The sequence below is a fragment of the Caloenas nicobarica genome, chromosome 5 (genome assembly GCF_036013445.1).
Source record: "Caloenas nicobarica isolate bCalNic1 chromosome 5, bCalNic1.hap1, whole genome shotgun sequence".
Classification (NCBI taxonomy): Eukaryota; Metazoa; Chordata; class Aves; order Columbiformes; family Columbidae; genus Caloenas; species Caloenas nicobarica.
The window spans coordinates 25,063,942-25,091,537 of record NC_088249.1 but is presented as its reverse complement, the minus strand read 5'-3'; the positions used below and the strand labels follow the sequence as shown (position 1 = coordinate 25,091,537).

The 27,596-nt window shown below is 42.2% G+C and overlaps 2 protein-coding genes across 4 annotated transcripts in view; one reads left to right on the top strand and one right to left on the bottom strand.

Moving 5' to 3' along the window:
• Positions 1-235: 235 nt before the first annotated feature.
• On the top strand, positions 236-10,288 carry COQ6 (coenzyme Q6, monooxygenase). The gene is made up of 12 exons (XM_065637056.1): positions 236-398; positions 1,681-1,815; positions 2,435-2,493; positions 3,618-3,741; positions 4,183-4,313; positions 4,648-4,755; positions 4,858-4,920; positions 5,257-5,364; positions 5,767-5,969; positions 7,099-7,214; positions 7,641-7,807; positions 8,935-10,288. The coding sequence occupies exons 1-12, from the start codon at positions 236-238 to the stop codon at positions 8,962-8,964; spliced, it is 1,407 nt and encodes a 468-aa protein (XP_065493128.1). The 3' UTR covers positions 8,965-10,288.
• The window catches only part of ENTPD5 (ectonucleoside triphosphate diphosphohydrolase 5 (inactive)), a 24,486-nt gene continuing 6,494 nt past the window's right edge, over positions 9,605-27,596 (bottom strand). For all 3 annotated transcript variants that reach the window (XM_065637057.1, XM_065637058.1, XM_065637059.1), the window contains exons 3-14: positions 27,139-27,218; positions 24,995-25,138; positions 24,541-24,616; positions 22,903-22,938; positions 21,962-22,050; positions 19,212-19,291; positions 17,618-17,679; positions 16,091-16,192; positions 15,050-15,190; positions 14,650-14,706; positions 12,987-13,102; positions 9,605-12,826 (exon numbers count right to left, since the gene is read on the bottom strand). In XM_065637057.1, coding sequence (XP_065493129.1) covers positions 12,740-12,826; positions 12,987-13,102; positions 14,650-14,706; positions 15,050-15,190; positions 16,091-16,192; positions 17,618-17,679; positions 19,212-19,291; positions 21,962-22,050; positions 22,903-22,938; positions 24,541-24,616; positions 24,995-25,138; positions 27,139-27,218 — 1,070 coding nt within the window. In that variant the 3' untranslated portion in view covers positions 9,605-12,739. The remainder of the gene's footprint in view (positions 12,827-12,986; positions 13,103-14,649; positions 14,707-15,049; positions 15,191-16,090; positions 16,193-17,617; positions 17,680-19,211; positions 19,292-21,961; positions 22,051-22,902; positions 22,939-24,540; positions 24,617-24,994; positions 25,139-27,138; positions 27,219-27,596) is intronic.

Below are 27,596 nucleotides of genomic sequence, written 5' to 3'. Positions count from 1 at the left end.
CGCTTCAGCCCTCCGAAGGCACCAATGCCCGCTCCAGCCAATCAGCGAAGCCGGCAGCGCTTTATGCCCGCCTTCTCGACCTCAAGTAGCCAATCAGACTCGAAGACGGACAGCACCCGCCGCTGGGGAAGAAGTGTTTTGGTGCAGCGCCCGCCGCCCAGGCAGGCTGCGTTGTCATGGTTTCTCGGAGCGACTTCCGCTGGGAGGCGGTTGGCGTGTCGTCACTTCCGCGGCAATGGCGGTAGTGTTTGGCAGGGGGTTGCTGGCTCCGCTGGCTGGGCGGTTGCGGCCCGGCCCGCGGCCTCCGCTCCGCTCTGTCGCTGCCGCCGCCGCGCCGCTCTACGATGTGGTGGTGTCTGGCGGGGGGATGGTCGGGAGCGCCATGGCCGCCGTGCTGGGTAAGGCTGTGACCTTCCCGCCCGCTGCGGCCCGTGTCCCGGCTGCCGTCAGCCCGGCCCGTCGCCGTCCCCGCGGGGGCTGCGCTCAGGGCCGCCCAGCCGGCGGCGGACTGGCCGTCCTGCCGTGCCGCGGTGCTGTGAGGGTTCGGAGGTCTTCGGTCCTCCTGCAGCGTGTTTGGTGAGTTCAGCGAGTGGCGGGTTTTGTGTCCCGCTGGCCCCGCTGTCTCACCAGTGCCACGGAAAACTATACCGGGAGCTTTGCCGAAACCTTCGTGTTTCAGCGTGTGGAGTGTCGGGTACTTTTATAAGGGGACCTTAGTGATTAATCCACGTTGGTGATAGTGTGAGATAACTATGTAGTTACCATTTAGGATCTTAATGTTCAAGATCCTGTTCTGGAGTGCAAAGAAGAGCAAAAGAGCAGAACTCCTAAGCAATAAGTGGTTTGCCAAGAATAAGGGTTTACTTTGCAAACTTATCGTTGTTCTGCTTGTATTGTTGAACAAGACCGCAGTAGAATTGAGACAGCATAGGCATCCTCTCCAGCAGTGATATCTAAGGCTAACATGCGGGTTTGGGACCTTTCAACAGATGAGGTTATGTTGTGCATAATCTAGAAAACATGTCCAGGATACTGTTGTTATGAGGACTCTGTAGCAGTAAACTCAGGGTGTTGTAAGGGCACTGTTTCTGGTCTTGGTACCTTCTGCAGCTATAGTGGTCAGATGCAGGAGGCATGGCTAATTCAGCTGTTTTGTGATTTACTCTTTACTCAAGTCATCTCCTTTTTTCGGTTCTCTTTAGCTGAAAGTTAAAATCCAAACTGCCTGTGCTATTCCACTGTCAGAATATGAGAGTAGAGAAAACATTAATGTAGTTGCTAAGTATCAAGTTTTATTTTGATCTCTTGTTCTAATAGGTGAGTTAAGCTCTGAAAAATGTATTCAGTGTGTGGGGTAAACATTGCAGATTTCACTCATTAATACTTCAAAAATAAATTTTTGCAACAAAATCGGCACAAAGTTATACACAAATGTAAACTTTGTATGGTTAATCCTTTGTTTAACTGCAAAAGGGTTGTCTATCTCAGTAACAGGATTGTAGTAATAAAGTTTTGAAGTACAAAAGTTTACCTGGTCAGGACTTGTATTGTAAATGTGTTACTTTATTAAGTTTTGCACCTACTCTATCTTATTACAAAAATGCATAGGTGTTACTGATACAGAAATAAAAACTGATATTTTTTTGGCATTGTAACAAAGCATATGTTTATATATATTAGGGCATGATATCCACTTCCATGATAAGAAGATTGCTTTGCTGGAGGCTAGTTCTAGGAAAGAATATGACCGCATGCCAGAGAGTTACAGTAACAGGGTCAGTTCCATCTCCCCAGGATCAGCAACCCTCCTAAGCAGTAAGTAGGACTTCTGTTGTTTGCATTTTAACAGTATGTTTGAGCTGTTTTTATTTTGTTTAAATAAAACCCCTTTGAGCATGTGCTGCCTTCGTCCTAAACTCAGTGGAATTATTTGCCTTTGCCTCTTAGTATTCTATATGCTGAATCAAGCTTCTCTTGATAACAGCAATCTATGTTCTGGTATCTTGGTCTGATTTGTTATATAAATCTTTGTGACATTACTTATTGCTCTGTACTCTGGAAACTCACTTCTCATGATTAATTTTCGCTTTAAAGAGAGATTCAAGTCTTGATTCTTTATGGAGAAAGAAACGTTCAAAACAATGATGCATTTCTGTGTCTGTTTTATTACTCAGTGATAGGACAGTGAGAGTTGACTGTTAAGTCACAGCATTCGTGGAAAGCTCTTGTTTCTTTTCCACTGGCTTGTGCTGACAGTAAAATAATGTGAAAGTATCAAGGCAGACCTGGGCCTGTTGAGGGATGGTGTGAGCAGAGTCTGGGCACTGAGAGTCAGGGAGGGAGGAGAGTGTGGAGTGACTTTCAGTTTTGTTTGGGTCTCAAGGTCACATGTGAACCAGTATCTCCATGCATTTGTGTCCTTTTTCTCTTTCAGGTTTTGGTGCCTGGGATCATGTCTGCAGCCTGAGACTCAAAGCATTCCGGCGAATGCAGGTGCCTTACTTAGGGCTGTAACTGCGCTATGTGTCTGTCTACTTTGAATTCTCAGGAGTACTTACATTAATGTTCCAAAGGTTTTTTTGCTTTGGAAAAGGGCAGATCATGCTTATTATGATTCCTGTTACTTCTTTGGGGGTAGCAGTCTACTCAGAAATACCTGTCCTCAGAGTTTTGATGTTACAGGATGAGAGGAAGCTGTAGATACTCAGGCATGGGTACTAGTCAGGAAATAAAGGTAAAGGTGTGTATTGGTTTTGGCTGGGACTGAGTTAATTTCCTTCATAGTAGCTTGTATGGGGCCGTGTTGTGGATTTGTGCTGGAAACCGTTGATAACCCAGGCATGTATTAGCTATAGCTGAGCAGTGCTTACACAGCGCCAAGGCCTTTGCTGCTCCTCACAGCATCCCAAGAGTGAATGGGCTGGGGCTGCATAAGAAGCTGGGAGGGGACACAGCCGGGACAGCTGGCGCCAACTGACCACAAGGATATTCCACACCATATGATGTCATGCTTAGCAATAAAAGCTGGAGGAAGAAGGAAAAGGAGAGGATATTTGGAGTGATGGAATTTGTCTTCCAAAGTAACTTGTTACATGTGATGGATCCCTGCTGTCCTGGAGCTGGCTAAACACCTGCCTGCCCATGGGAAGCAGTGAATGAATCCCTTATTTTGCTTTGCTTTGGTGCACGGCTTTTGCTTTACCTGTTAAATTGTCTTTATCTCAATTTGTGAGTTTTCACACTTATACCCTTCTGATTCTCTTGCCCATCCCACTGCAGGGGTGTGAGTGAACAACTGCGTGGTGCTGACCTGCCTGCTGAGCTTAACACACAGCAAGGTGGTAGGGGACCTTTATATGTTATTTATGTAACAGGGAAGTAGGGATAAAAACTTTCTTTGCAATTAGTTTTTGAGATGAAGCTAGGTCATTGTATGAAAGGAAATATGTCATGTACTTTAGTAGCTGAGAATGGAGGGTAATCCAGGATGTTTCCTCTAGTTCTGTATTTCTAGATTGCCACATCCTTTTCCTGTTAGGATGGATACATTCATAGTCCCTGAAAGGAACAGCACTTCTTTATCATGTATCTTCATGGAGTGTTTTTTTTCTTTGTAGGTGTGGGATGCTTGTTCAGAAGCCATGATTGTTTTTGAGAAAGATGACTTAGATGACATGGGTTACATAGTGGAGAATGATGTCATTATGTCTGCTCTTACGAAACAGTTAGATGCAGTAGCAGGTAATGGACAACTTCTTTAATATTTTATTTCTTACAGAGAGCTTTCAGTTACTTGCCTTCTGTTGCGTGTGCTAAGTTATGAGAGGGAGAAAGATAATTCATCTAACGAGTGATTCTGAGACACAGGCAGCTTCTTGAATTGGGGAGGAGGGAGAAATCTGTCTTCCAAAGGCTACACAGCAAGAAAGCAATTGCATATGTAGTTCTCCAGAACATAGTTTCTCCAAAAATAGACTTCATGAAAAGATCTATAGCTTTCTATCCAGAGCAGGCCTTGCAGTGACAAAGGGTTGGCCAGATCTGTTCTTTCAGAGTGCCTTGGGAATTGTAGGCTCAGCTCTTAGGGTGCCATTAAGACATGTGGCCTTTGCTCTTGTAGTGATGTTTCCTTTTTTCATTTCTGTGTCATGCTGTGACTGCGGTACTTTGTGTTCCCATCAGACCGGGTGGAGGTTTTCTACGGGAGCAGAGCAGTCGGGTATACCTGGCCCCTTCCCACTCACAGCTGTGACACAAGCCCTTGGGTCCAAATTGAGTTAGCTGATGGACGCAGACTTCAGACCAAACTGCTGGTAACTAAACTTTTTATTTCTGTTGATCAGGCGTCATCTCTCACCCAAGTCCTTTCCACTGGATTTGGTTCTGATTCCGTGTGTGCCGCTCCACCCACGTGGAGGGCTTGAGTGAGGTGAGTGGCTAACTCTGTCAGAGATGCTGTGTGATGCAAGAAGGCTGTACTGAGTTGGACTAGAGCAGAATGGGCCCCCTTTTCTGGTTTTTGGGGATTTTTTTTTTTTTTTCTGAATAAACAAAAAATGCATACATGCAGGCTGAGGTTTGTAGACTGTAATGCTGGCTTTCTTAGGAGCTGCTGAAGAGGTTGCTTTGTATCTCTTTGTTTTGCAGATTGGTGCAGATGGTCATAACTCTGTAGTCCGGAAGGAAGCAGAAATTAAGAACATTGAGCATCGGTACGACCAGTCAGCTGTTGTGGCAACTCTTCATTTGTCTGAGGTGAAATTCTGCTAATTGACTCTTGCATAAACAGTAGAACAGCTTAAGCAGGTGATCCAGGTCACTAGTTTGTAACTGTCCATTTGCTTCTTTCCGCTGTAGGCCACAGACAATAACGTAGCATGGCAGAGGTTCCTTCCCACAGGGCCAATTGCGCTTCTTCCGGTAAGATGACTCATGGTCTCTGTAATTTTTTTTTTTTTTTTTTTTTTTTTTTTTTTAAGTTTTTAGTCTGTTTTCTAGGAGCTTTACTTCTGTTTGTACCTTTCTGTGTTGGTTCTGTCTCTTAAGAATTTGTCCATCTCTCCATGACTTTTCAGTTATTGCGTTTGTTTTCCCGTCCAGCCCTCTCACTTTATCCTTGGTATTTCCCACTTGTAGCAAGTTGGGTTGGAAGAGTAAGGTGCAGAGGGACTGGTGTGGGGCAGGGCAGTGGGGAAATCTTTGCATTGATCGCTTATTTTTGCTTCTTTTGATACTCTTGACGTTCTCTTAAACTAGCTGTCTGACACCGCCAGCTCTCTGGTCTGGTCTACATCTCATGAACATGCATCGGAACTTCTTGCTATGGATGAGGAAAGTTTTGTGGATAGCATCAACTCTGCCTTTGTGAGTATCAGCCTTGCAGCAGGTGTGAGGCTCTGTTGTAATCAGGAGAAATATAATGGAACCCTACAGCTGAAAGGATAGTCATGGGAGAGGTGGATTCTCAAGTTCCTTCCTCTGGCGAGGGTGATATTAAAAAGGCACTTAGCAAAGAAAGGATGACTCCTTGGGACTGAATTAGGTTAGTTCTGAAAGTCACAGAAGAAGTGGAAATAAATTTTTGAACAGTGGGAAGGGTAGGCTTATCCTAACTGGAAACTTTTCCTGAAATGATGAAGATAGTTTCTTCTACTGTCCAAGTGATTAAAATTCAGTATTTGGAGCTCATTCTGATTTTTTTTTTCAACTGGGTTCTTCTATATGTCTAGTTCAATTTAACATCTGAAGATCTGTTTGTTTTTTCAGTGGAGCAATGTAAACCACACTGACTTCATTGATACTGCAGGGGCCATGTTTCGATCTGTTATTTCCCTCCTGAAACCCTCAGGAACTGCCGTCCGTCAGCTGCCCCCGAGCGTTGCTAAAGTAGATCCAGAGAGCCGAGCCATGTTCCCTCTTGGAATGGGGCATGCGACAGAGTACGTCCACCACCGCGTGGCTCTTATCGGGTAAGGTCCCCAGTGGTAGCCCTTGTGTGAGTGAGTGGCGTGTGGTTAGAAAAGATGCGAGTATAGCAACTTCTGGTCAACAAATTAGATGGTTAGAAAAAATTTATAGTTTCAGTTTGACTTTATCCAGGCCTGGTTTGTACCATGTCGTCTTGTGCCAACAAAGTCCTTCTGTAGCTCTCTGTCCATTGTGTGCGCTTTCTATGTACATTGTGAGATAATTATTTCCCTTTTCTGGTTTGTGTCCAGTGAAACAATCCTGTATCTCATGCTGGACCTGTACTTCCACAAACACTGGAGTAGCTGTTCTGTATACCAGTCCAAGTTTTAAACTTCCCATTCTTGAACACGAATGACAAAACTTACAAATTATTCTGGATGGGATGTCATAGGTTCTTGTAGGGTGGTCTATAGAAATAGGAAAATATCTCATCTTTTACATTCTAAGGTTGCATGGACTTTTTTCTCCACCACAGCTGTAATCAATACACTGGTAGCTTATAGAAATTCCCACATGCCATGTTACACTGCAGATACTACTTGTCTTTCCAGCTTGTGAGCCACTCTGCTTGGCAGCACTCTGTGCTTTATAGCTTGTTAAAATGCATGATATTACATTTCATACCCAGAAATAATTTCATTTATTTAAGACTTCCTTATCAATGTCTGGCTTTGTCCTTTATAGATAAGTCTGCTCATAAAATAATTTGATTTTGTGTTTATTCAATAATGTCCCACTTTTCCTTTGTATTCATGATGTCTGTCTACTTTGTGTTTGTGAAATGTGCCAGTGATGTACCTCCAACAGAAGCTGAGGTCACTTACAAAAACATTAAGGCCTGTTCCACATGTGATCTGAGAGAGGACTTTTGCTAGTCACCTCTTTATAATATTTCCTTTCAGAACTGCTTTTTGTTATCTCCCTTTTGTCTTGCTTCTTACAACTGGAGAGGCAGGCAGGTAGTTCAGCATAGCAGGCAAGGAGGTACTGGGTAAAGCGCATGTGCTGCTGTGAGGTGGTGTTTGTTGCGAGGAGGTGAGGAGTGGTATACTGATCATGTCTGGAGTTTGTCAGCTGTTACAGCTTTCTTCAAGAAGGAATATAAATTTCTGTCTTCTCTTCCTCCAGGGATGCAGCACACAGAGTCCACCCACTTGCAGGACAAGGTGTAAACCTGGGCTTTGGTGATATTGCATGTTTAGCTCATCACCTAAGTGCAGCAGCCTTCAATGGGAGCGATCTGGGTAAGGATCCAGGACAATGAAGTGGCAGTAAGATGACTGATTAGTCTTACAGGCCTTCACTGCTAACAGCAGGACAAGCATTACCTCTCTTGAAGGTTAAGGGTGCTGCTGGCTTGTGTTTGAAAGGCACAAGCACCTCTGAAGCAAAACTGTTCTGATGCACATTGACTGTGGAGCAGTTACGGATGCCATTTCCATCCCACAAATCTCGAAGCTGCTTTAAAACAAAATAAAAGTTCTGCAGGATAGTACTTAAAGAGGTGGTGAGATGAAGACCACTACCTGGTGGAAGGAGGCCTTTATTAAGATGGATCATTTCTCTGTCCTGTGTTTTCAGTTGTCAGTGGAGAGGGGAGACTGCTATATAGATACACAATTGTTTGTGGCAAGTCAGTTTTAATAGGAGCACTCAATTATCTCTTCCAGGCTCTTTAAAACATCTCCTAAAGTTTGAGACAGAACGGCAGAGGCACAATGTCTCCTTGATAGCTGCCATTGATGTGCTCAAGAGGCTTTACTCCACAAGGCTGGCTCCTTTGGTGTTGCTGAGGACATGGGGATTGCAAGCAACAAATGCCCTGCCTCCTCTGAAAGTAAGAATCTCACTTTAGTGGGGGCCCTAGGAAGAGTGTGGAACTACTCCCTTTGCAACTTGTGTATGTTTCAATTTTTTGCTTTTAAATTAAGCATTTTTGACTGGAAAATGCTACTTATCGAAACTGAGGTTTTGTGTCTTGAATAAGCCTGAGAAGTTCCTGACTGTGTTGAAACTGACAGCTCAGTCATAACTAGTTTCTCCTGCAGCACAAGGGAAGATGAGAATCTAAGTGTGTGTTCTGTATCAGTAGTTAGATGTTAGAAGTCATCAGAAGTCTTTGGCTTTATTGTGCTATGGCATGAAAACGTGGAACCTTGAACTGCATTCCAGAAATGTGCTATGAAAAACCAGCCCTACAAAAACACATCTTCACTAAGAATAAGATGTCAGGTGACTTGACAGATGTGGTGTGCAGCTCAGATGGCTGTTTCTGTACTGTTTTGTCTTGTTAAATTGTTCCTTTATGGCAGAAGTGCAAGTCTCAAATGGAAGTGACCTGAGGAAGGCAGCGGTGAGGAGCTTCAGTCTTAAACACAGACCCTCTCTTTGCAGCCTGTCTGCCTGAAGTCTGCACCGTCTTAACCTGGTTGCTGGATTTTCATGAGGTTCCTTGAGTCACCTGCTCTCTAAGCTCCCAAGCACCCTAAAAGTAGATTCCTTGTTTCTGGATTTGAATGCTTTGTTCCACAAATCAAGTCACCTTATTCCAGTTAAACACAGGTGGCCTGTTTCCTTTGTGTTAAAGTCATTGTTGAGACACTACATGAGTTGAAGAGCAGTAGATTGCTCAGGTATAGTAGCTGCCGCTGACAATGCTGCTGCTTCAGTGCTCAGATTTTTTTTTCTGTTTCTGTGTTTAAAGCAGAAAACCAAATGAAGGCTGCTTTTTCTGAGCACAGAACCTGTTGGCAACACCTGTTTTGTGTGGCTTGGGAGGGAAAGGAATGCTGCAACTTCTTCAGTTTTCTAGCGTACAGGGATCGGTGCTCTGCCCTTGGCTAGAAAGGCCAAGAAAGAACTGTTGTTCATATATTTAAAAAGGAACACGTCTACAGCTGCTTCCTAGAATGTATGCTTACTACCAGTTTACAAATCACTTACCTCTTTATTTCCCCTTTTTAGGAGCAAATCATGGCTTTTGCAAGCAAGTGATCTGTTGTCAGTTTGGAACAGCAGCTTGCCAGGGAATGCATTGCCCTTGGAAGGACTGGGACTGACTTGAATCTTTGAATTGTGTTATTTTAATTTAAAATAAAACTGAGGGATTGAGCTATGTATTACATCATACACTGGTTTGTGCAAAAGTTCTGTTTCATCTGCTCTCCTCAAGAGGATTTGCAGTCTCTTCCTGTAGTACCATGATGTCTTCAGCCACAGAACTATCTGTACAATGTGCTTTTAATTTGGGCATTTTGAATTGAAGACAGAGATGGAAACAGCTGTCTTTTGGCAAACACAGTGCTGAATTTTGCCAGCGACAATTTCTGCTGCTTAATTACTTTCATTTTTTCTGATGTGATTTCTAGAGCTGTCACTCCTGGGTTCCTAGCACTTTCTGGACTCAGAAAGGAGGGGTAGTTTTCAGTAGAGGAGAGCCAACTCATGATGACAGATATGTTTTAAAACTGATTTGTCTCTTTCACCCTTTTTCCCTACCCTTCTGTTGGTGCTTTATTTAATGTTTTTTCTTGTGGAACTGGTGAGTCTTAAGGGCTCTGTGAAGAAGAAATGCAAGACAACAATAATGTCTAGGAAAGAAAACTATACCACACCATCTTGAATATTGTTAAAAATGCTTTAATTACTAAAATAGATATTCAAGATATTCTGTCTTAGGTTCCAAACACCAGCCTCTACATTAGACATCTGACACTCGCAACATTAAGTGAGCACTGCCCATGGACAAGATTTACACATACGGTTAATCACTCTTGGGAATTAACAGCAGAAAGAATGAAACATAAGGTTTGAACTGAAAGCCATTACTTGTGCTTCTTCAGTCACTCATATCAGGCAGTTCCTGTTAGACTGGCTAAAAGACGTTAGGAAGGAGGAGATAAAAATCAGGGCTGCAAGTAGAACTCTTCTATTAACAGGCTGCTGAGTCTTTAGTTAAGCTAATAAATAATCTCATTGCACTAGGGTAAGTGTGAGGACTTGACTGGCTTCTCTAGATCCCCCACCCACCTTGAGTAGTTCAGATGTAAACAGCAGGGGCTCAATTCTGCAATTTCTCACAAAAGAAACTTTTAGCTGAGTTTTTGTTTCTCTCATGACTGCAGGATCAGGCCCCTGGTAGAGAGCAGCAGTTATGCTTCAGTTAATGAATTGTGCCACTGACCAAGGCAGGCCCTGAGCATTCAGATTTCATGCAACTTTGGTGCTGGGAAGCAGATGCTCCCACCTAGCATTTGTACTACCAGAGTCTGAGGCAAAGAATGCAGAAAATAAATTTCCTCTTGTTCTAGAGCACCCTCCCTTCAGACAAAACCCAGCCCCTCAGTATTCCTCGGGGCCAGCGTCTGTGCAGTTGGCAGATATGCTGCTGCTGGTTGTTCCTTACACATCACATCCCACCTTCCTGTCCTGTTTCAAATATAGCCTCACTGCTTATGCCTCATAGCCCCAAGATGTGTTAAGAGTTTGTCATAGCACTGGCTCAGACTGAGACTTTTGGATCATTAACTAGTTCTCAGGAGTGATGCAGCCTGGCTAGTAACCACTGCATCCTACTCTGTGCTCTTTGAGAATACAAAAGTGAATACACTTGTTCACTGAAGACAAATGAATGTGTTAGTTGCGCAGACCAGACCATATACTAAGTTTTGCCAAACACTAGGAAGGAGAGTGAGAAATATTTGTGGTTGAGAAGAGGCCACAATGACTTTCTTCATGTTCAAACAGAAGCTCCTAGTGAGGAAGGAACAGAAGTTTGATGTGACACTGAGGAATTTCCCAACATGGATCTCAAAACAGATTATGGTAAGGGATAGAACAGGTAGGATGAACAGACCATATTTGAAAGAAACAGCCTGAATTTACAGCAAGGTGTCAGTGGTGGGACAAGTCCAGTTAGCTCCATCCCCAGCCCTTGGACTCCTGTTGCTGACTGAACTTGTTCAATCAAAAGCATGCCTTGCAGCCTGGCGCTGTAAAACCTGAGATGTGAGAAGGGGGTAGATTAGTCAGCCACAGTCAAACTTGGGCTGCTAACTAGAGGAAGTGGACTAATGTTCACAGTGAGGCAAATTTCTAAGTCTTTGGAAAGATTTCTAGGTCTGCTTGAAAAGATTAGTGAGGGCCTGAGTGCGCTACTTCCTCCCCTTGCCGGGAATTACCAATTATTTTCAAATCCAGTTTGCAGAGAAGGTAGCGTGAAGGCAGTCTTTGGTTTTACAGAAGTGGGAAAGGTGTGTTATAGCAAAGAGGTAAGTGCAAGTGCCTGACAGGAAAGTGTTCATCACAAGAGATTAGTGGATAAAAGCCTTCCTTAGTCATGTGAATAACACCTCTGTTCTTTTGACTGGGGTAAATTTATCTTGATGTTACACATTCTCTGGTGAGTATAAGATATTAAATTTTTGCTAAATAGGAGCAAACAGATGAGCTAGCTGCCAACTATTTCATGGGGTGGAAAAAGTTTCTACAGCTGTTTCCATTTAGGACAATGCAAGGTCTGCACTTGAAGCCTGAAGGTATTTGAGCCATCTTGATTTTGTTTACAGCCAATTAAACAAGAAAACCAGGATTCTACAGGCCAGCTTTCTAGCCTATCTGACAAGATGCTTTATTTAATATATTGATCTTTCATTGCTTCTATGTGTTTGGTGTGAACGATAGCAAAATCCACTTAAAATTGTTACTCAAGAAGCTTCGTGCTATCCTGACAGAACTCTTGGGCTTCCTCAACAGCTGCAACTCCTTCATTGGATGCACTGTTCCTAAAGCCCTGCTGTCTGTAATAAATATAATTCCAGAGCAATGCAGGGCTGCATACATATGGGTCAAACTGCACCATACTGAATTAAAGATAATTTTAAATGGGCAAGGGATAAGAAAGCAAAGTTACCTCTGTTCTTGTTCTCCCTCTGTTTCTGATGCTAATGTCACTCTCCCTATTTTCATCTATTAAGCAACTGAAAAAACCAACTTGTTTCACCACAGCTCTGCATTCGGAGGCGGTTCCAAAGGAGAATGCAGGAAGCAATAAGCCCTCACTTTCAGATAGTAAACCACACCTTAGAGCTCACTCTGACAAAACTGGCAGTGGTGTTCTAAGAGCTTGCTGGCCCAGCAGCTCTCCCGGGCTGTGCAGTGCTTATTTCCCTTGTGCTAGTGCTACAGTCGACTCTGGTGAGCTGATTTAACTCAAGTGCACTTGTAGCAGGCCCCTTCTTGAAAGGCTGGAGTCTTTGCAATGTATTAGCTAACAGCTGGGTACTTGAAATGCTGAGGCTGGCAGCATCCAGAGTAGCTCACTTTTCTCTGAATGACTTGATGCCATCTTTAATTTCTGTATTTAACCTCTCACGAGCAGACTTAAGTTGTGCATGTTTAAAATAAAAGGGGGAGGGGAAATCACATGTCTGTAGTCTGCCACCACATGCCAGATACTCTGCTTTTAGCAATGGGATGCTCTACAATGTGCTGGTGAAAGCCGGCTTTGAGCCCCTTGCGGATACTCTGCTGGAGTTTAGGCTTCTTGACTTTCAGAAGGCAGCTTCTGGATCATTTATGGCAATCACAACTATAAATCATACTGTGGCAACTCTCATTAGGCACAGTGCCAATCTTGCGTGAAGATCTGTTCTATAGCTTTGGTCCATGTTCTGCTCTGTGACCAGCTCCAGCTGAACAACATACCTGGAGATTTCAATTCACTTTCTCAGCCTTTCAGAAATGCTGAAGTCCACAGGAATGACACAGCTCAGTGGGTTATCCCCAGAGACTGCAGCAGGTGAAAAGTAGCACCCAAAGTCCAGCTTGTCTCTATGTTGTTCACCTTCTTTGTTAACTATAAAGGAAGAAAAATAAGTTGTTGCTAACAGTTCTCTAAATTCGTATGTTGCACAGGTGACAACAACTACATGTAATGACCCTGGAAATGAACTAATGAGTGTTGATTGAAGAGAGAAATTTGGAAGCTGGCTTTGGGATTTAACTGTTTTTCTCACCTGTAAGAGCGTGTTGTCCCTAAATCCAAAACCTTCCTTCAGTAAAGCAGTGATGTAAGCGAGATCCATGCAGAGGAAAGGACTGGCTGAGTTGTACCTTTCCATGTTATCACAGACTAGAGATGGAAAGAAAAAAAAAAAGAGATCTCAGCAAAATAAAGGAGCTTTTATCCATGTTATACACTTGAACTGACGTCAAGCCAAACCCTCCTAAAACAACCCACCCCCTATCTAATATCTATCTATTATCATATATATATATGACACATGGTACATGCTACCCAGCTGTTCTATAACACCGGAGAATAAACTGTGTAGCACTTCCAGTTTCTCTTAACTCTATCAGAAGCACAGCTTTTATTACAGCAACATAATCCACACAATTATTTTGAAGCCTGAATCTCTGTTCAACTGATAACTGGCAGGGAGAACCCAGCATCATTTGTCTTCGTTGTCTAGTCTCCAAAGATGGCTCCAGCAATGGACTCCACCTTCTAGGCTGGCAGCTTCTTTTAATTTTTTTCCAACCACACGTCCAAGGACACAAAAGAGGCAACTGCCCAACCAACCACTCACTACAGCTAAGTCAAGGTGCCACAGTAAGTGTGACAGTGACTCAGAAATGGATTTACACTAAGCGTTGTCTTCTACACCTACTGTTACTGCCCTGTTCTACAAGCATCAAGAGCAAAGTTAATTTCTTTTAGGAAACTGATAAGCAGCAGCTTCCTACTATTGAAATGAGAAAGAGGAGTGTTAATTTAGGATCACAGAATTGATCTCCTGATGCTCTAAAGCTAAATAAATGGTTTGATGGTGTTAGATAACAGCTGCATCATTGGAAATAAGCCCTCTCAGTATCCAGGGGGGAAAACAAACATCCCACACTCAAACTTTAGAGCCTAATCCTCCTATTCCAAACCATTTGGATTTCTAGGGAGATTAATTGAAAAATCATTAGATTTAGATTAGATTAGGTAATATTTTAGAAAAAAGTCATTCCTGTATTACATAATTCAGCATCTTCCAGTGACAAATATGGTCTACTAATCATCATGAGGATGATCACAATTCAGAGGTAATGTCTTGCTCTGTAAGCTAAGGTTTCAGCCATCAAAGGCATAGCAAGGCAGCAGCTCTTTTTTCACTGGAGGAGGTACAAAACCAGAACAAGCATTCAGGAAAAAAGTCAGGGTGAGGGAAAGGAATGCAGAAGAGGCTGTCAGACTTAAGCGCTGCTCTCTCCTCCCTTTTGTTAGAGATTAAAAAGGATTTAAGGTGACACAGAAGTCAGCATTGTTTTAAACTCAGCTGCAGTTTGACAGCGGGAGCTCTTGATACAGCAAGCTCTCTTTTGTACTGACAGTGGGAGCTCTTGATATAGCAAACTCTCTTTTGTACTGACATTTATGAACTCTCTCTCCCTTCTCTCTCTGGGAAGCTGCTAATACTTTTTTTCCCCTCGTTGCTCTATCAGTGCTTTCTTCTGCAACAGTTAAAAGTGTTGGCTAAAGAAAGGTAAGTAACATGACAAGGAAGGTGTAAAGGGAATAAGGCTAAACAAACTTTTGTTTTAAAGTCAAACTCACATTAGGTACTGCCTATAGACATTCACATTTTTATTTCTCAACCCCACCAGTTTCGGCAGTCTCATGACAGTTACCTTCTTTGGCTTTTCTTTCAAAATCTTTAACTTCCAGAACACCTCCCCGTTCATAATCTGAAAAGGAAGAGGTGAGAAAACATCATAATAAACTTGAAAGATTTGAGTTCTGTATCTAAGTTGTCCCTAGAGTGCAACTTGGTCATGCTGGGCTAAGAGTGAGATCTGTTGGTAACAGAGGACAGAGCTGCAAGCATCACTGGAGCTCAGAGCACAAGTCTCTTCTGCTGAACTCTGAACATCAAACTGCACTGACAGATACACATTCCCTGAAGGCATTTCATATATTTCTCAACACCGTTCCTCTTCACTGCTCCCCACGACTCCAGCCTCCAGGGTTCCTCTGTCTACCTTCTGGTTGACATGCTCACACATAGTAGGTTATCCCAAACCAATTTACCAATTAGGTTGGTGTCAACTGCACGATCATAGTAATAGGAGAAAGCATAGAAGGAACTTCCACGAATCTCATCTGGTTGGTGTAGTTTCCCTTTGACAACCTTGAGTACTTCCAAGTAGCAAGGCTTGAATCCTGTTTCTCCTGTCAGGACAAACACAGAAGGGGTGAGCCCAAGAGGCACATCCAGGTGATGGAAGAATCAGTGGCAATAGGATGAAAAAGGGGAGAAGCAGAAATGAAAGCATCAGAAAAGGTGAGAAGAGCTTATATATCCCTTCTGTAATCCATCATGGCACCTGCATGCAGGCAAGGACTCTAGATCGCCATCAAGTGGAACTGGTTAGAGCAGATCATAGCAATATGTGAAAAGTGTGCTGAGCAAACTAGCAGTAGGTGCATGAAAAGCTTCCTCCACATCAGGCAGAACTCCCGTTGTTATGTTCTGCGGTCTGCAGACCACAGAACATTTCATTTACTCTTGCTACCACCTGCTGGATAAAACCTTAATTTCCCTCCCCATCACATCATCATTTTATCAACCCACATACACCAAATCTGCAAGTCAGTTCTCATGTTTCCCTGTTGTGAAGCAAAGCAACACCAGTCACCAAAGGAGTGTGTTCTAGGCACTGATGGCAGCAGCTTCACCCTCTGGATGCAGCATTAGGGATAGTATCTTAAGAAATAGTTCCACGAGTGAGATAGATACACTTTGGCCTACCAGTTATTGTACCCTAACATAGCCCGAGTTTTTGTACTTAGCTCAAAGCCTCAGAAAAAACTCTCTTATTTGCACAAGTAACTTCACGTTTCCTATACAAGTAGTACTTGTAATAAGAGATCAGAGCCAGAATATGGACAGTACAGGCCAGCTACTCTTAAAGCCTCAGATTTTGCTTTGGCTCTGTCAAAAGTCCACACTATGATTGGACAGGTGTCCTTCACAACACAAGGTAACTGATGGGAGTATTTGCCAAGAAAAATCTCAGATTCTGGAGACAAGACTTATCTTACAAGAAGCAACAAGTCTCCTTAGCTTACCTTCTTTGTTGCCACCATACTGGTATTTCACTCCCCCGAAATGCCACTCTGCCTCTAGCTGCTTTGGTAAACAAGAACTGCGGAACATTTGTCCATCCACAGCTGGAATGAAACCAGAGGGGAGAGTCAAAGGGTAAATATTAACATAGTTATCAATCAATATGCAGAACCAGAAAAGGCTGAAAGCCTTATTAAGGTCTTTAAGCAAAAGTAAGAAAATCTGAATTGATAGATGCTGCACATGATTATGAATTATGGACCAATCTCAGTCTGGAAAAGTTGTGCCTATTTTGCTCTGTGAGCTGCAGAGCAGCTTGGGCTTGTCATTTGTTAATGAGAGATAAATGGTACAAGGATATCTGGGTAATGCCTGCTCAACACAGAAGACAAGAAACAGGAGAGGTAATAAACATACAGATAGACAAACCCTAACAAGCAGCAGATAACCGAGACAAACAAAACAACTGAGCAACAAAGACAAAAACTCCTAAGATCAATGGCCACTACAGGAACCACTGAATGTACCCTTGCAGGGTTCAACCAGAAATACTGTAACTGATGAGAAGAAAACATGATTATTGTGGCCAGTACAGGTCTCGCAGGAAAAGCAAACTTCTTACACAGTGATTGAGGGGGATTACGGAACTGTGCAAAATTTACTACAGGATGTTTAGGGGCAGGCTCAAATGCAGGGAAAGGGGCAAGCAAGGGATCAGGGAAGCACAGGTGTGGGAAAATGGAGGGAATGGTAAAAGAAGGCAATTGCAACTAAGCAGGCAGCTGGCCAGTATGCTTTTCCGGCTGAGCCTTGTGACCAGTTACTGCAGTTTGTCCTATCTTCTTAAATTCTGTTCCAAACTATTTTTGAGTACATTCCAGTAACTAACACAAGTCCATCCAGCTGGCAAGTATGAATCCAGAAGGTGGAAAGATCCCAGGTACTGTCCAGAGACTGGACAAAAGGCCCAAGGTCTGGACATGAAGGCTGGAAGAACTTAAGGCCTGGGTCAGAGACTGGAAAGACTCAGGAATGTGAGTATGGATTCAGGTTTGTGAGTGACAGTGTGTGTGAAATGCTCGTGGACTTCAAGCTAGACTAGTCAGTGAATCCAACAGGAGGCCTGCGGGAACACAGCAGGCTAGGCAGATACCAGAGAAACCTATAATATAAAGTGGGTTTGGCCTAAGCAGCAATCCTTAGGAAAAGGATCTATTAGTGCTGTTTGTGTTTCTGTGGATACTTGTAGAGCCGTGAGTTTGTGGCTGGCCATGTCTATATGGTGTTTGTATATTCCCATGGGTGATTTTCTGGAATTTGCCCTCAGTCTCACTGCTGGCTGAACCTGGAAATAGGGAAAAGCAGCTGTCTCACAAGACACCTCCTTCAGAAGCGGTAGCCTGTTTCCAGACAGATCTATACCAGTGAAAACATAGAAAAGCACGGGATACAGAAGTGAAGACTGCCGACACAAGATTAAGTCCAACTATCTCATCAAAAATCTTGGATGTTTTATGATACGACCATACCTTCCACATTCAAAGCTCCAAGCGTTGCTAGTCTGGCAGCTTTTAGTCCAAACCCCAAATAGCTGCAAACAAAGACAGACATTAGAGTTTTAATTCTTGCACATCTGGTATACTTCACCTGTAGCCTCTTCCTAAATCCTGGAACACCCAAACCAAATTTCCTTCCTCTGCTTCCCACAAGTCTCCCCTCTCTAAGACAGAGGGTTGCCTTTGCCAGAACAATGCCAAGTACCAAAAGAGTGACACAAACCCAAGAGTTACAGAGACCTGTAAAATGGGTAAATCTAAAACTGCAGGAAGTGGTTAGAGCCGATGTGTCATTTCTACAATACATTCATAAAAGTAAAAATGCACAATCCTAAAAATGCAGGAGAAAGAAGTGGTGTGTGAGGAGTACATGGGGAATAGGATGGGCCATTCTTCTGTCAGGCACATAAGACTTTATGCTCTTAGGGTGGAACTAACAGGAGAACTACACAACCTCCCACTAAATGGGAGCTGTGCTTTTGTGTGAAATGCACCTCTGTTTGACTCCACAGACTACTGCTATACTCATTACAAGCTAGAATGTGAACAACATTTATGAGAATGTCATTACATGTTCCTGGCTTCAGCAACACAGCTGGATTAAAAACATATTGGTCTTTCATTCCCACCTCTGTTTTGGGCTTCTTATCCCTTTAGTCATGTCAATAGAAGTGTTTACAGAATAATTAGAGTTTAACATCCAGCTCCCTCATTTTTAGGAGATTTTCAATCCCAATTACTTTAATTGATCTAACGGACTGTATTGATGGAATACAGCAATCAGTTACACCAGCAAATTTAAGCAGTAGGAGAGTGCGGAATATTAAACCAGCTTTGCTATCAAATAAGCATATTCTGGAACTGACTGAGATGATAATCTTCACCCCACTAGTAATGGGCTGAGACCAAGTCTCTATTATACATGGTCGAGTTCCCATTGGACTGTAAGTCATGCAGGTAAACTCTCTGGATTTCACTGCAGACACCTCAGAAACCGGTCAGCTTAATGCAGTAAGCACAATTATATTATTCCAGGCCAAGTATCCCCTCCAATTGGTTCAAGAATCTGTTGTGTTCCGTGGCCTGTATCAGCTGCCTGTGGTTGTCTCTCTTTTGTTTACGTCAGTCTAGGTTTTATCTTTTGTCCAGCTGCTGATGAGATGTGCCATTTCAAACTAAGAACTAAGACGGAAAAAGTCCCCTTTCCAAATCTCTGACCAGGTTTAGTTCTGACTGCTGGCACAATATCCACCTTTCTGCTTGGTCCAGAATATTTGGCTTGATTCTAGTAACAAGAATTCTTCTCCTTAAATATAGCGACTCATAATGCTTTCTCTTCATTTGACAGACTGACTAATATTCCCTTGCAGTGATATTAACCATGATCCTGGAATGTTTCCAGTCAACTAATGTCACGTTCCACTTCAACTAATGCTTCAAGCAGATAAGAAAATTAGTAAAAAAGTCATGGTCCCACCAGCTGGATGACATGGCCATTTGTGGTTAGCTCAGGGGCTGCAGAAAGACTGATTTCCGCAGTGGAGACAGCAGCCTTTTTGCTCCTCACCTGTGGGTATAGAGCTTGTAGGTGCTATTAAACATTTCAAATGAGGTAAGAAAATCGCCAGGGGTTTCCTTCAAAGTTTCCTAAAAGTTAAGTAAGAGAAGAAATCTTTTAGTTACTATAACGCAATAAAGAATAACCAACTTTGATGTGATATCACAGATATACCCATAGGGTTTACTGCACACTCGTCTGATCTGCTTTGAAAACAAAAAAGTTTTCCAATGGTGCCTACTGTTCTAATATCTGCAGCTTTTAACACTGAGTTTATTTATATGCATCTTTATGTTATTTCAATGTATAATACAGAAGCACAACAGATTGGGATGAAAATACTTTCTAATGCAGGATACTTGAATTTTTTCAGAGTACTTATGTGCTAGTCCATATATAAAGAGTGCTCACCAAAATCTGTTGCACTAGAAGCGCATGACCTTTCACAATTCAGACTAGACATCTCAGTTCAGGAACTCAGAATTAAAAATGCAAAGTACCGGCCACATTTTCTCCATGTTAAATGTCATGCTAATACTCAAGGAAACACTGTGATTGCTCACTCCCAGTCTTAGGGCTGTTTTACCTCCTAGTTTAAGAGCTTTCCCCTAAATTAACCTCTTGTTTCACCACCTCCAGTTTCCCTCCTTTCACAGTTCTCCCTCTGTGCGCACCTCTGGCCCACTGGTACTCAGTCCCTACCTTCTTGCCAGACTAACTCTCATGTTCTTGTAAATCTGAACCAGTTTAGGGCCCATTTACTGTTCTTGTTTCCAGTCCCTGAGACCTCAAACCCCGTATCTATCTCTCCTCTGCTAGTGACCTCGTTCTCCCATCCCTTCTTGGCCCTGAGCATTCATGTCACTCTGAGCCAAGCAGCAGAATCTCAGAGAGGACTGAAGCTGCAGAGTCCCCGTGGTTACTATTCAAGTAACCAGCTACAGCAAAAAGCACCAAACAGGGCTGGAATTGTAGAGTCCTAGACAGAAGCCTGCTCAAAGGTGAAAGAGATTTGGCAGTATTCAGCTCGAGTTTCTCCTGAACAAATACAAACCAAAATTTGTTCGGGGCATCAGGTAGATTTTCATTGGAATGGCAGTCACATCCTTGACCCAACACATGCAGACCCTGCCACATTTTGAGTTCTGTTCCTAAACCTTACATCACAAAAACTTCTAAAAGGAGAGATCTTGGAAAAAAAAAATGTTTGGAGAAAACAACTGGCTTTTTTCATACCCTACTTTCACAAAAATGTAGAAAACTTCACACCGCTCCCATATCAGGCAGGCACCAGACAGACAATTTCATCATGATTATGACTACTTTTCAGTTGCTTATAACTTTGGCAATAATACCATGAAAAGCATAACACTAGCTTGCAGTTACCATTATATGTCCTCTATTTGCTTGTAATCTATATTTCATTAAGGAATCTTGCTGTTACGGTATTTTGTTCAAAATGAATACAAGAGCTAACATGTGACTGCATTGGATTACAGGAAGGGAAAAACACCCTCTGCAAATCAAAGGGGGAAATCCCTGCTAACTCCGCCAGATGGGAAAAACTCTTCAGAAACTTACTGAGCTATGTAGTGTGTTTTTTGTATGAACTTGACAACACAGGCAAGAAGCAAACAGAGTGTACAAGCAGACAACATGAACCTTGACATCCACACTGCCCTATGAAGTCCCACCGTTGGTCCTGGTCAGTAGCAAACCCTTGAGGCCTTTTCCTGCAAGGCTCTAAGGAGATGTTTGAATCCTGAGCTGCAGTTCAGCTTACTTCACAGCTCTATTTATTCTCCAAAACCCTGACATACAACACCCTTTCCTGTTGGTCCAGTGCCCACTTGAGCAGGTGTTATCAACACAAAACAGAGGGCAAGCCCAGAGCAGTCGACGCTTTGCTGAACAGGATAAGGTTGCACGTCATGTTTCAACATGACCCACCACTGCAGAATTAAAATATCCTGATATGAAAACCATGTGTTTTGTGGGCCCCAAACAACCTTTGAAAATCATAATTTCTGTTAAAAAAAAAAAAGTTAAACAAAGGACTCTTTCAGAAAGAGGGACAAAACCAACTTCACAATATCAAGGTATAGAATGCTACAGTGCCCTTCCAATACCCATGTAATATTCCCATGCAAACTGTAGATCTGAGTCCCAGTTCAAACTGTTTCTGAAGAGCTATAGAATTCCTGACAAATCCAGCAGAGGTAGGCTGAGGGGCAGAGAGGGGAATTCTCAAAGAAAATGAGAAGAAATTTATAAGGAAACAAAGAGGTATTTGCTGTACTATTATAAAAGACATTTGCCCCATGAGACATCTCCCTCTAAAATTTAGTGAGGATCTGCTGTCAGACTGGGGAAATAAAAAAAAGATAACTCAGAGTGGACCATAAATTCCTTGTAATATGCAAGAATACTCTCTGGAAATGTCCTGCACTTACTGAATACAAAATAATTGTCTGCATTAATGGGGCTTTTCCAGCCTGGGTCTAGAAAACAAAAGCTTTTTCTCTTCGTTTTTACCCATTTGCTTCCTTTCTTTTTTCTTTCTTGTTATCCAGGCTCCTTTGTTTGTAAGTGCCTATCAGCCAACAGCTGATGTCAAAGGGAACAGAAATGCAGATGTTCTGTACACCACAGATGTTCTGCTTGTGCCAGTGCTGACAAAATGATATCAGAGAGCACAGCAGTGTTCTCTCTCTGCTGCCCTGCAGTCCCAACCCTGCACACTTTTAACCACTCCTCACCTCAAACCGTGGCAGGAATGTGATTTGGGTTGAGGCTCCTCCCAAGTCCAGCGTCCCAACAGTGTGCTGGTCTTGGCCAGACAGCTGCCCTGCAAACAACATCATGCTCAGAACAGCCCCAAGTGCAAAATGCTGCATGCACGGTCAGGCAGCCACCGAGTCATCACATTATCACAATACAGGAGGGCTGAGCTGGCCTTCAAAGACAAAAAACATCACAGAGAAAATGTAGGCAAACAGAAGGTATTATGAAAAGAATCACAGGACTTTCTTTCTGGATTCCAATTTCACCTCCAAAGAGATAAAGGCAGATAAATCTCTAGGCATCCAGCAAAAGCTGAAAGTATGAGACAAGTATCTCCTGCAGAAGACTGTCAGTGAGAGTCCGTAAATTCTGTTACCCCCATACAGCTGAGCAAGAGCAGTAGGGGAGAAAGGACAGTGAGAGCAGAACCAACTATTATAATTTCTCTTCAACCAGAGCAGCTTTTTTGCTGCTCAGTACTACAGTACTGATCTTCTCTTCACTAGATTGCATCCCCAGAAATTCTTAGAGCCAGCAGGGCTAAAGGACCCATGCATTCCTTGTTACACCACTTTAGTTGCATACTTAATGAAGAATATTGTAAAACCTTGTTTCCCACGTTCTAAGAGGTTAGCAGTGCCACTCCCCTATGTATGTTACAGAAACCAGCTTGCCAGTGCCTCCCAGCTCTGAGTAAATCCTGGCACCTTCTGGATTAATATGCCGCCTTCTTACTACAGGTGTGGCTCAGCCTCTGGAACACGGTCTGCCCAAGACAATCCACCGCTTTAGCACTGGTGCTACAGTGGAGAGGAAAAGCAGGACATGGAAACCATGGCAGAGGAACTCAGAGTGATCACTACCACAGGAAAGACTCAAGTTCATATTTGAAGAGAAGTTATACAGAATCAACTACCTGTCAAAAAGTTCACAGTGATCCAGGCTAAAATTCCTGCAAAGAGTGAAAAAAAAAAAGTCACCACTGAATACTCCCACAACCTCCTGCCCACCCTTACCACCCTTCCACATTATTTATTTACTTGCAAATCATTACTAACTTAATGCAACCACCCCATACTTCAAACTTATAATTAAGTAATATGATGCATTATTAATTCATTAAAATGTCATAATATGGGATAGGTAGAACATTTGTAATAATCATGCAACTGCAGGATGCACAAGTCATGTCTGTTATCCAAACAATATACAAAGTAACAGGCTGACACAATGCACAAGATTCCTTGGGCACTTCTCCCCAACCAGCATTTCAATTCCTACTCTGACAATGCCTACATACCACTTTGTGTTTTAATCTGGTGGGTTTTGTATTTACACTACAGACACAGTGGCAACCAGTAAAATGCAAACAATTCCTCTGACTCCGGCGGCTTGCTTGGTGCTGGCGTGATTCTCACCCAAACACAGGCAAACATGTGACAGTAGAAGAAGTGGGATTTTTAAATAAACCTTGGCAGGCTACACTGTGCTCTATTACGCCTCATTGGTCCTGCTCCCTGTCAGTGCAACACTTCTCCCTTCTATACAGTTCGCCTGTTAATTCTAGTGACATACTATGCATTGCACCGTACTGCATCGAACACTTGCAGACTTTATGTTACTTCTTTTCTCTTGACCCATATAGACAGATTTTGCTCTTTAATCTTCTTCCATTTACTAGTTGTTTAAGCATTGCGATGATTCTTTTTGCTTTCCTTGAACACCTTCCAAACTGGCAACGTATCTGCCGTAATGAAGTGTTCGGAACTGAATGTAACATCACAGATAGCTCGCATCAGGCATCCACACTGAAGGATTATTACCTGACTGTTCTCTAAGGTAATATGTCTGGTATGCAGCCAAAGTGCTGCAGTGGTTTGTTCTGCACTGCAAAATCATCACTCAGTCCAAACTTACAACATATTTCACCTTTTCTTGTATTTTAAGTTATTTCCTTTGCTACTTTACTTGCTGCATTTTTCCAATCAGATTTTAATTTTTTAAATTTTATTATATATTTAGTTAACTAATTTTTTAATACTTGCCAATTCTCTTTCATTCTCCTCTTATATGTCCAATGCTTCCAAGTTTATCTCAAAAAATTGATGAGCTAATCATAATAGACTATTTTTAATACTGAAATGACAGAATTTACCAGGCACTTTCCGAAAGCTCCCTAGCTTGCTATATATCATCATGTAGCCTTCCGGGGTGGACACCATCTTTTTTCCACCAGTTTCCAAGAGCAAGCTTCAGCTGGTTAGCCTGCATACCTATTTCTGAGATGAGGTCTTTTTCTGGAACCTCAGAAGGTTTTGGATGAAACTTCATCTAGCTAACTCATAAAACTCTTTGTGTATCTGCTTTTGTAGCCTAACAGATGACCAAGTAATCAACACCTCCAAAGAAAAGTGGGGTTGAATTGTTTAAAACAGAGCTAGAAACCTTTTCCCCTCAGTTTAGTGAACACTTCACTTTCCTTCTCATGTCCATAAAATACCTCTCTTTCCACCACTCCTCTTTGCTTTCACTTTTTCTTCCTTCTAAAACATACCTTCATAAGACCCGTCCATGATGCTAACACTGTCCTCTGGAACAAGAAACGGTGATTCCTCAAAGACTTCTCTCACCTGAAGAAAGAATTATTAGATTCATTGGTCTTAAGAGTCTTGTTCCGCTCTGATGGTGGCAGAGAAAGTTTTCTCTTTCACAGCAGTATAAGATAAGACAAGTGGGTGGAGAAGTCAAAATTAGTCTTCTTTCAAGGGCCAGGAAAGAAAGAAACAAGTATTGCAGGTCTCTCTCCCCATGCCTCTTATCGACATCAAGACAGAGCATTTCAGGACCATACAAGAAAGTCTGTAAAGCCCATGAGTTTCATGCTATCACAGGATTACAGTCACTTTTCACACCTGAAATTCTCTTACACTAAAGAGAATGGATAACTGAATCATGAAAGAAGAAAGAGGGAGAGCAATACTAGTGCACCCAGAAGATCTCAGCATTACCTCTAAAAGCAGAGCCTGAGCTTTCTCCTCTGACAGCAAGCGCAGTCCAGCTGTGGCTTTTAACACCACCGGGGTCTTCTTCCAGAGATGAGGTGGCACAGCATCTATGGCCATGTCCAGCAATCTTTTGACACTTTCAGCACCCTAAAAGGAAAAAGATCTTGCTTTACTTACGGTTTCCTCCTACAGGCCATCAGAAAACAGGCCTCCCAGTTCCCCCTCAATGCTAGTGAAACCAGTATTCAACAGCGGAATATACCTCACCCACCCCCAAGATAAGGATAAAAGCTGTGCTAGACAGCTCCTAAGAACCTTAGAGAGCGTGTCTGCACGGACAAGGACAAGTGTATTCAGATATGTATTTTAGGTAACAGAAATGTCATTGTTTGTGGAAAGTGTTATTTGAAAGGATGGAGGGAGGTGACAGAACTGAGTATCTGACTAGACATCTTGCAGTATGATGAAACCGAATGGTACAATTATTGAGTGAAGCTGCAAAGGTCAGGAGGAATGTCAGTAGATTTCACTAAATGCAATATAAGAATTCAAGTGTGCCCACAGCAAGTAGTGTAATTAAAATGCCAGCTCTAGAATGGTTACCACACGAGGTACAGGCATCACTGCTGGGCTCTCAATTATTTACACTGCTCTAACAATTACAGCTGGCATTAGCAATAAACATTCTTCTGTGAAATGTCTATCATTTTCTTTTGGGGTTAATTTTTCTCATCTCCTACCCAACAAACACGACAATTTAGTGAAATAATGAGAGATCTCAAAGTTTAAAAAATCCAAAAGCCATTCACGTTTCCTTAAAATTTCTCACTTGAATTCCAGTAGCACTGAATGCAATTGAGCAAACTGAGAAGCCCGAAACTCCCCCTATGGCAGCCTCCAACCCCAAGACTGCTAGAGCACACAGAGTATCTAATCTATCATTTCTCTGGCACCTCCTTTAGCTTGTGAGAGAGCTCACTGTCAGCATGGGGGATCTGCAAAATGGTCGCTCACTTCAGCACTGGCCCTGTGTATCACAACAACAGGATTATTTTAGCTCTCACTGCTGTTCCATATTTCTGACTCCTGATCCTGGAGAGCGGCGTGGAACAAGTGTACTGTGCACAAATTCACCTAACTGGCACCTAACTTCAATTTCTTACTCAAATCATAAATTTATATGTTAATTAATACAGCTGATTGTGGAAGATGGAACCATCCAACTGTGTTTTGAAAAACTCTGTATATAAACAAAACAACAAAAGTCCTGAGGCAGTAGAAGAGTCACTGCCTATGCCTAAACCATTATTCAGCTAAAACTGTAATAAAATATTTGAACTGAGCATGACTGAAGCAAGTCATATGTTATCACTGAGCACTGACTTTCATGCCACGATTCCAAAGATAACAGCAAAGAATCAAACAGATTATTGGACGTCTGATGATAGAAGCAGAGAATACATTTAAATAAATATTAAGGCCTGACTTAACCTGCTAACTGCATCTTTATTCTTCCCCTTCTCCATAACTTACTAAAAAAATTAACTTCTGTAGATCTGACTATACACACACCAAAAAATTAAACATTTTTAGGAGTCAGAGAAATGAACCCTCTTTGCTTGTCAGTGTAACATGGCTAAAAAAGACCTTCTCAGTCTTAACCCCTTACTTCTAAACTAAACAAGTCAAAACAAAATATGCCCATTTTGAACTGTGATCAGAACTGAAAATTTCAACCAAATTTAAAAAATGAGAATATTTTTAGTAAATGAGACAGGAGCATATATTTACTCATATTTGGGGTAGCTATAGGGGAAACAATAATTGAATATGGATGCTGCTAGAGGCAAAAAAATCACAGTGTCTTTGAAATTCTCAAAGGCATATAGTCTAGTTATACATAACATTTAAGGAATTAATTAAGCCATTGTTCTATTGAAGAAATATGTAAAATAACGGCTTCCATTTCACTGTGTACAAATTAACTCACAAAAGTAGAGCAACAGGTTTGGAGAGGCAGCAGTAGAACCTTTGCATTTTTTGTTGACTCTCTGCAATTATAATTAGTAATACTTGAACTCATGGGAGAATCCAGCTGACTCTAGTATAAGCAGGACCAACTCATGAGGAATGAAGGAGAGCTTTACCTTTTCAGGCTGATCAGCGTATGCAGAAAGACCTGGCTTCACAGACTCAAAGATTTCCCCTTCCAACTCTGGAAGGTTTTCTACACAAACAAAACATTAAATGAAACAGTCAAAAACAACTCAAATCTTTTTTCTTTAGTTTCAAAAGGTTGTCTGCAACCCTTGTAAAGTGACTGTCCTTGATTTCTCCTTGCAAACAATATTATTCCTCTCCCAAAACAAGAACTGCACCTTCACTTCAGGAACGTGTTTAATAGAATGTTGCCCCTATACCCTCCAAGTTCACAAACAATTTATTAAGAACACATTGTTATAATTAGAAATATGTTCATTTTGTATTTGTGAACTACAAACAGTTATAGTAACACGGTATGACTGTTGCCTAATCTTAATAAAATTTCCTTCCCTTTCTGCCCCCAAGCTAATTGTGAAATACTAATGCATATTAAGACACACAC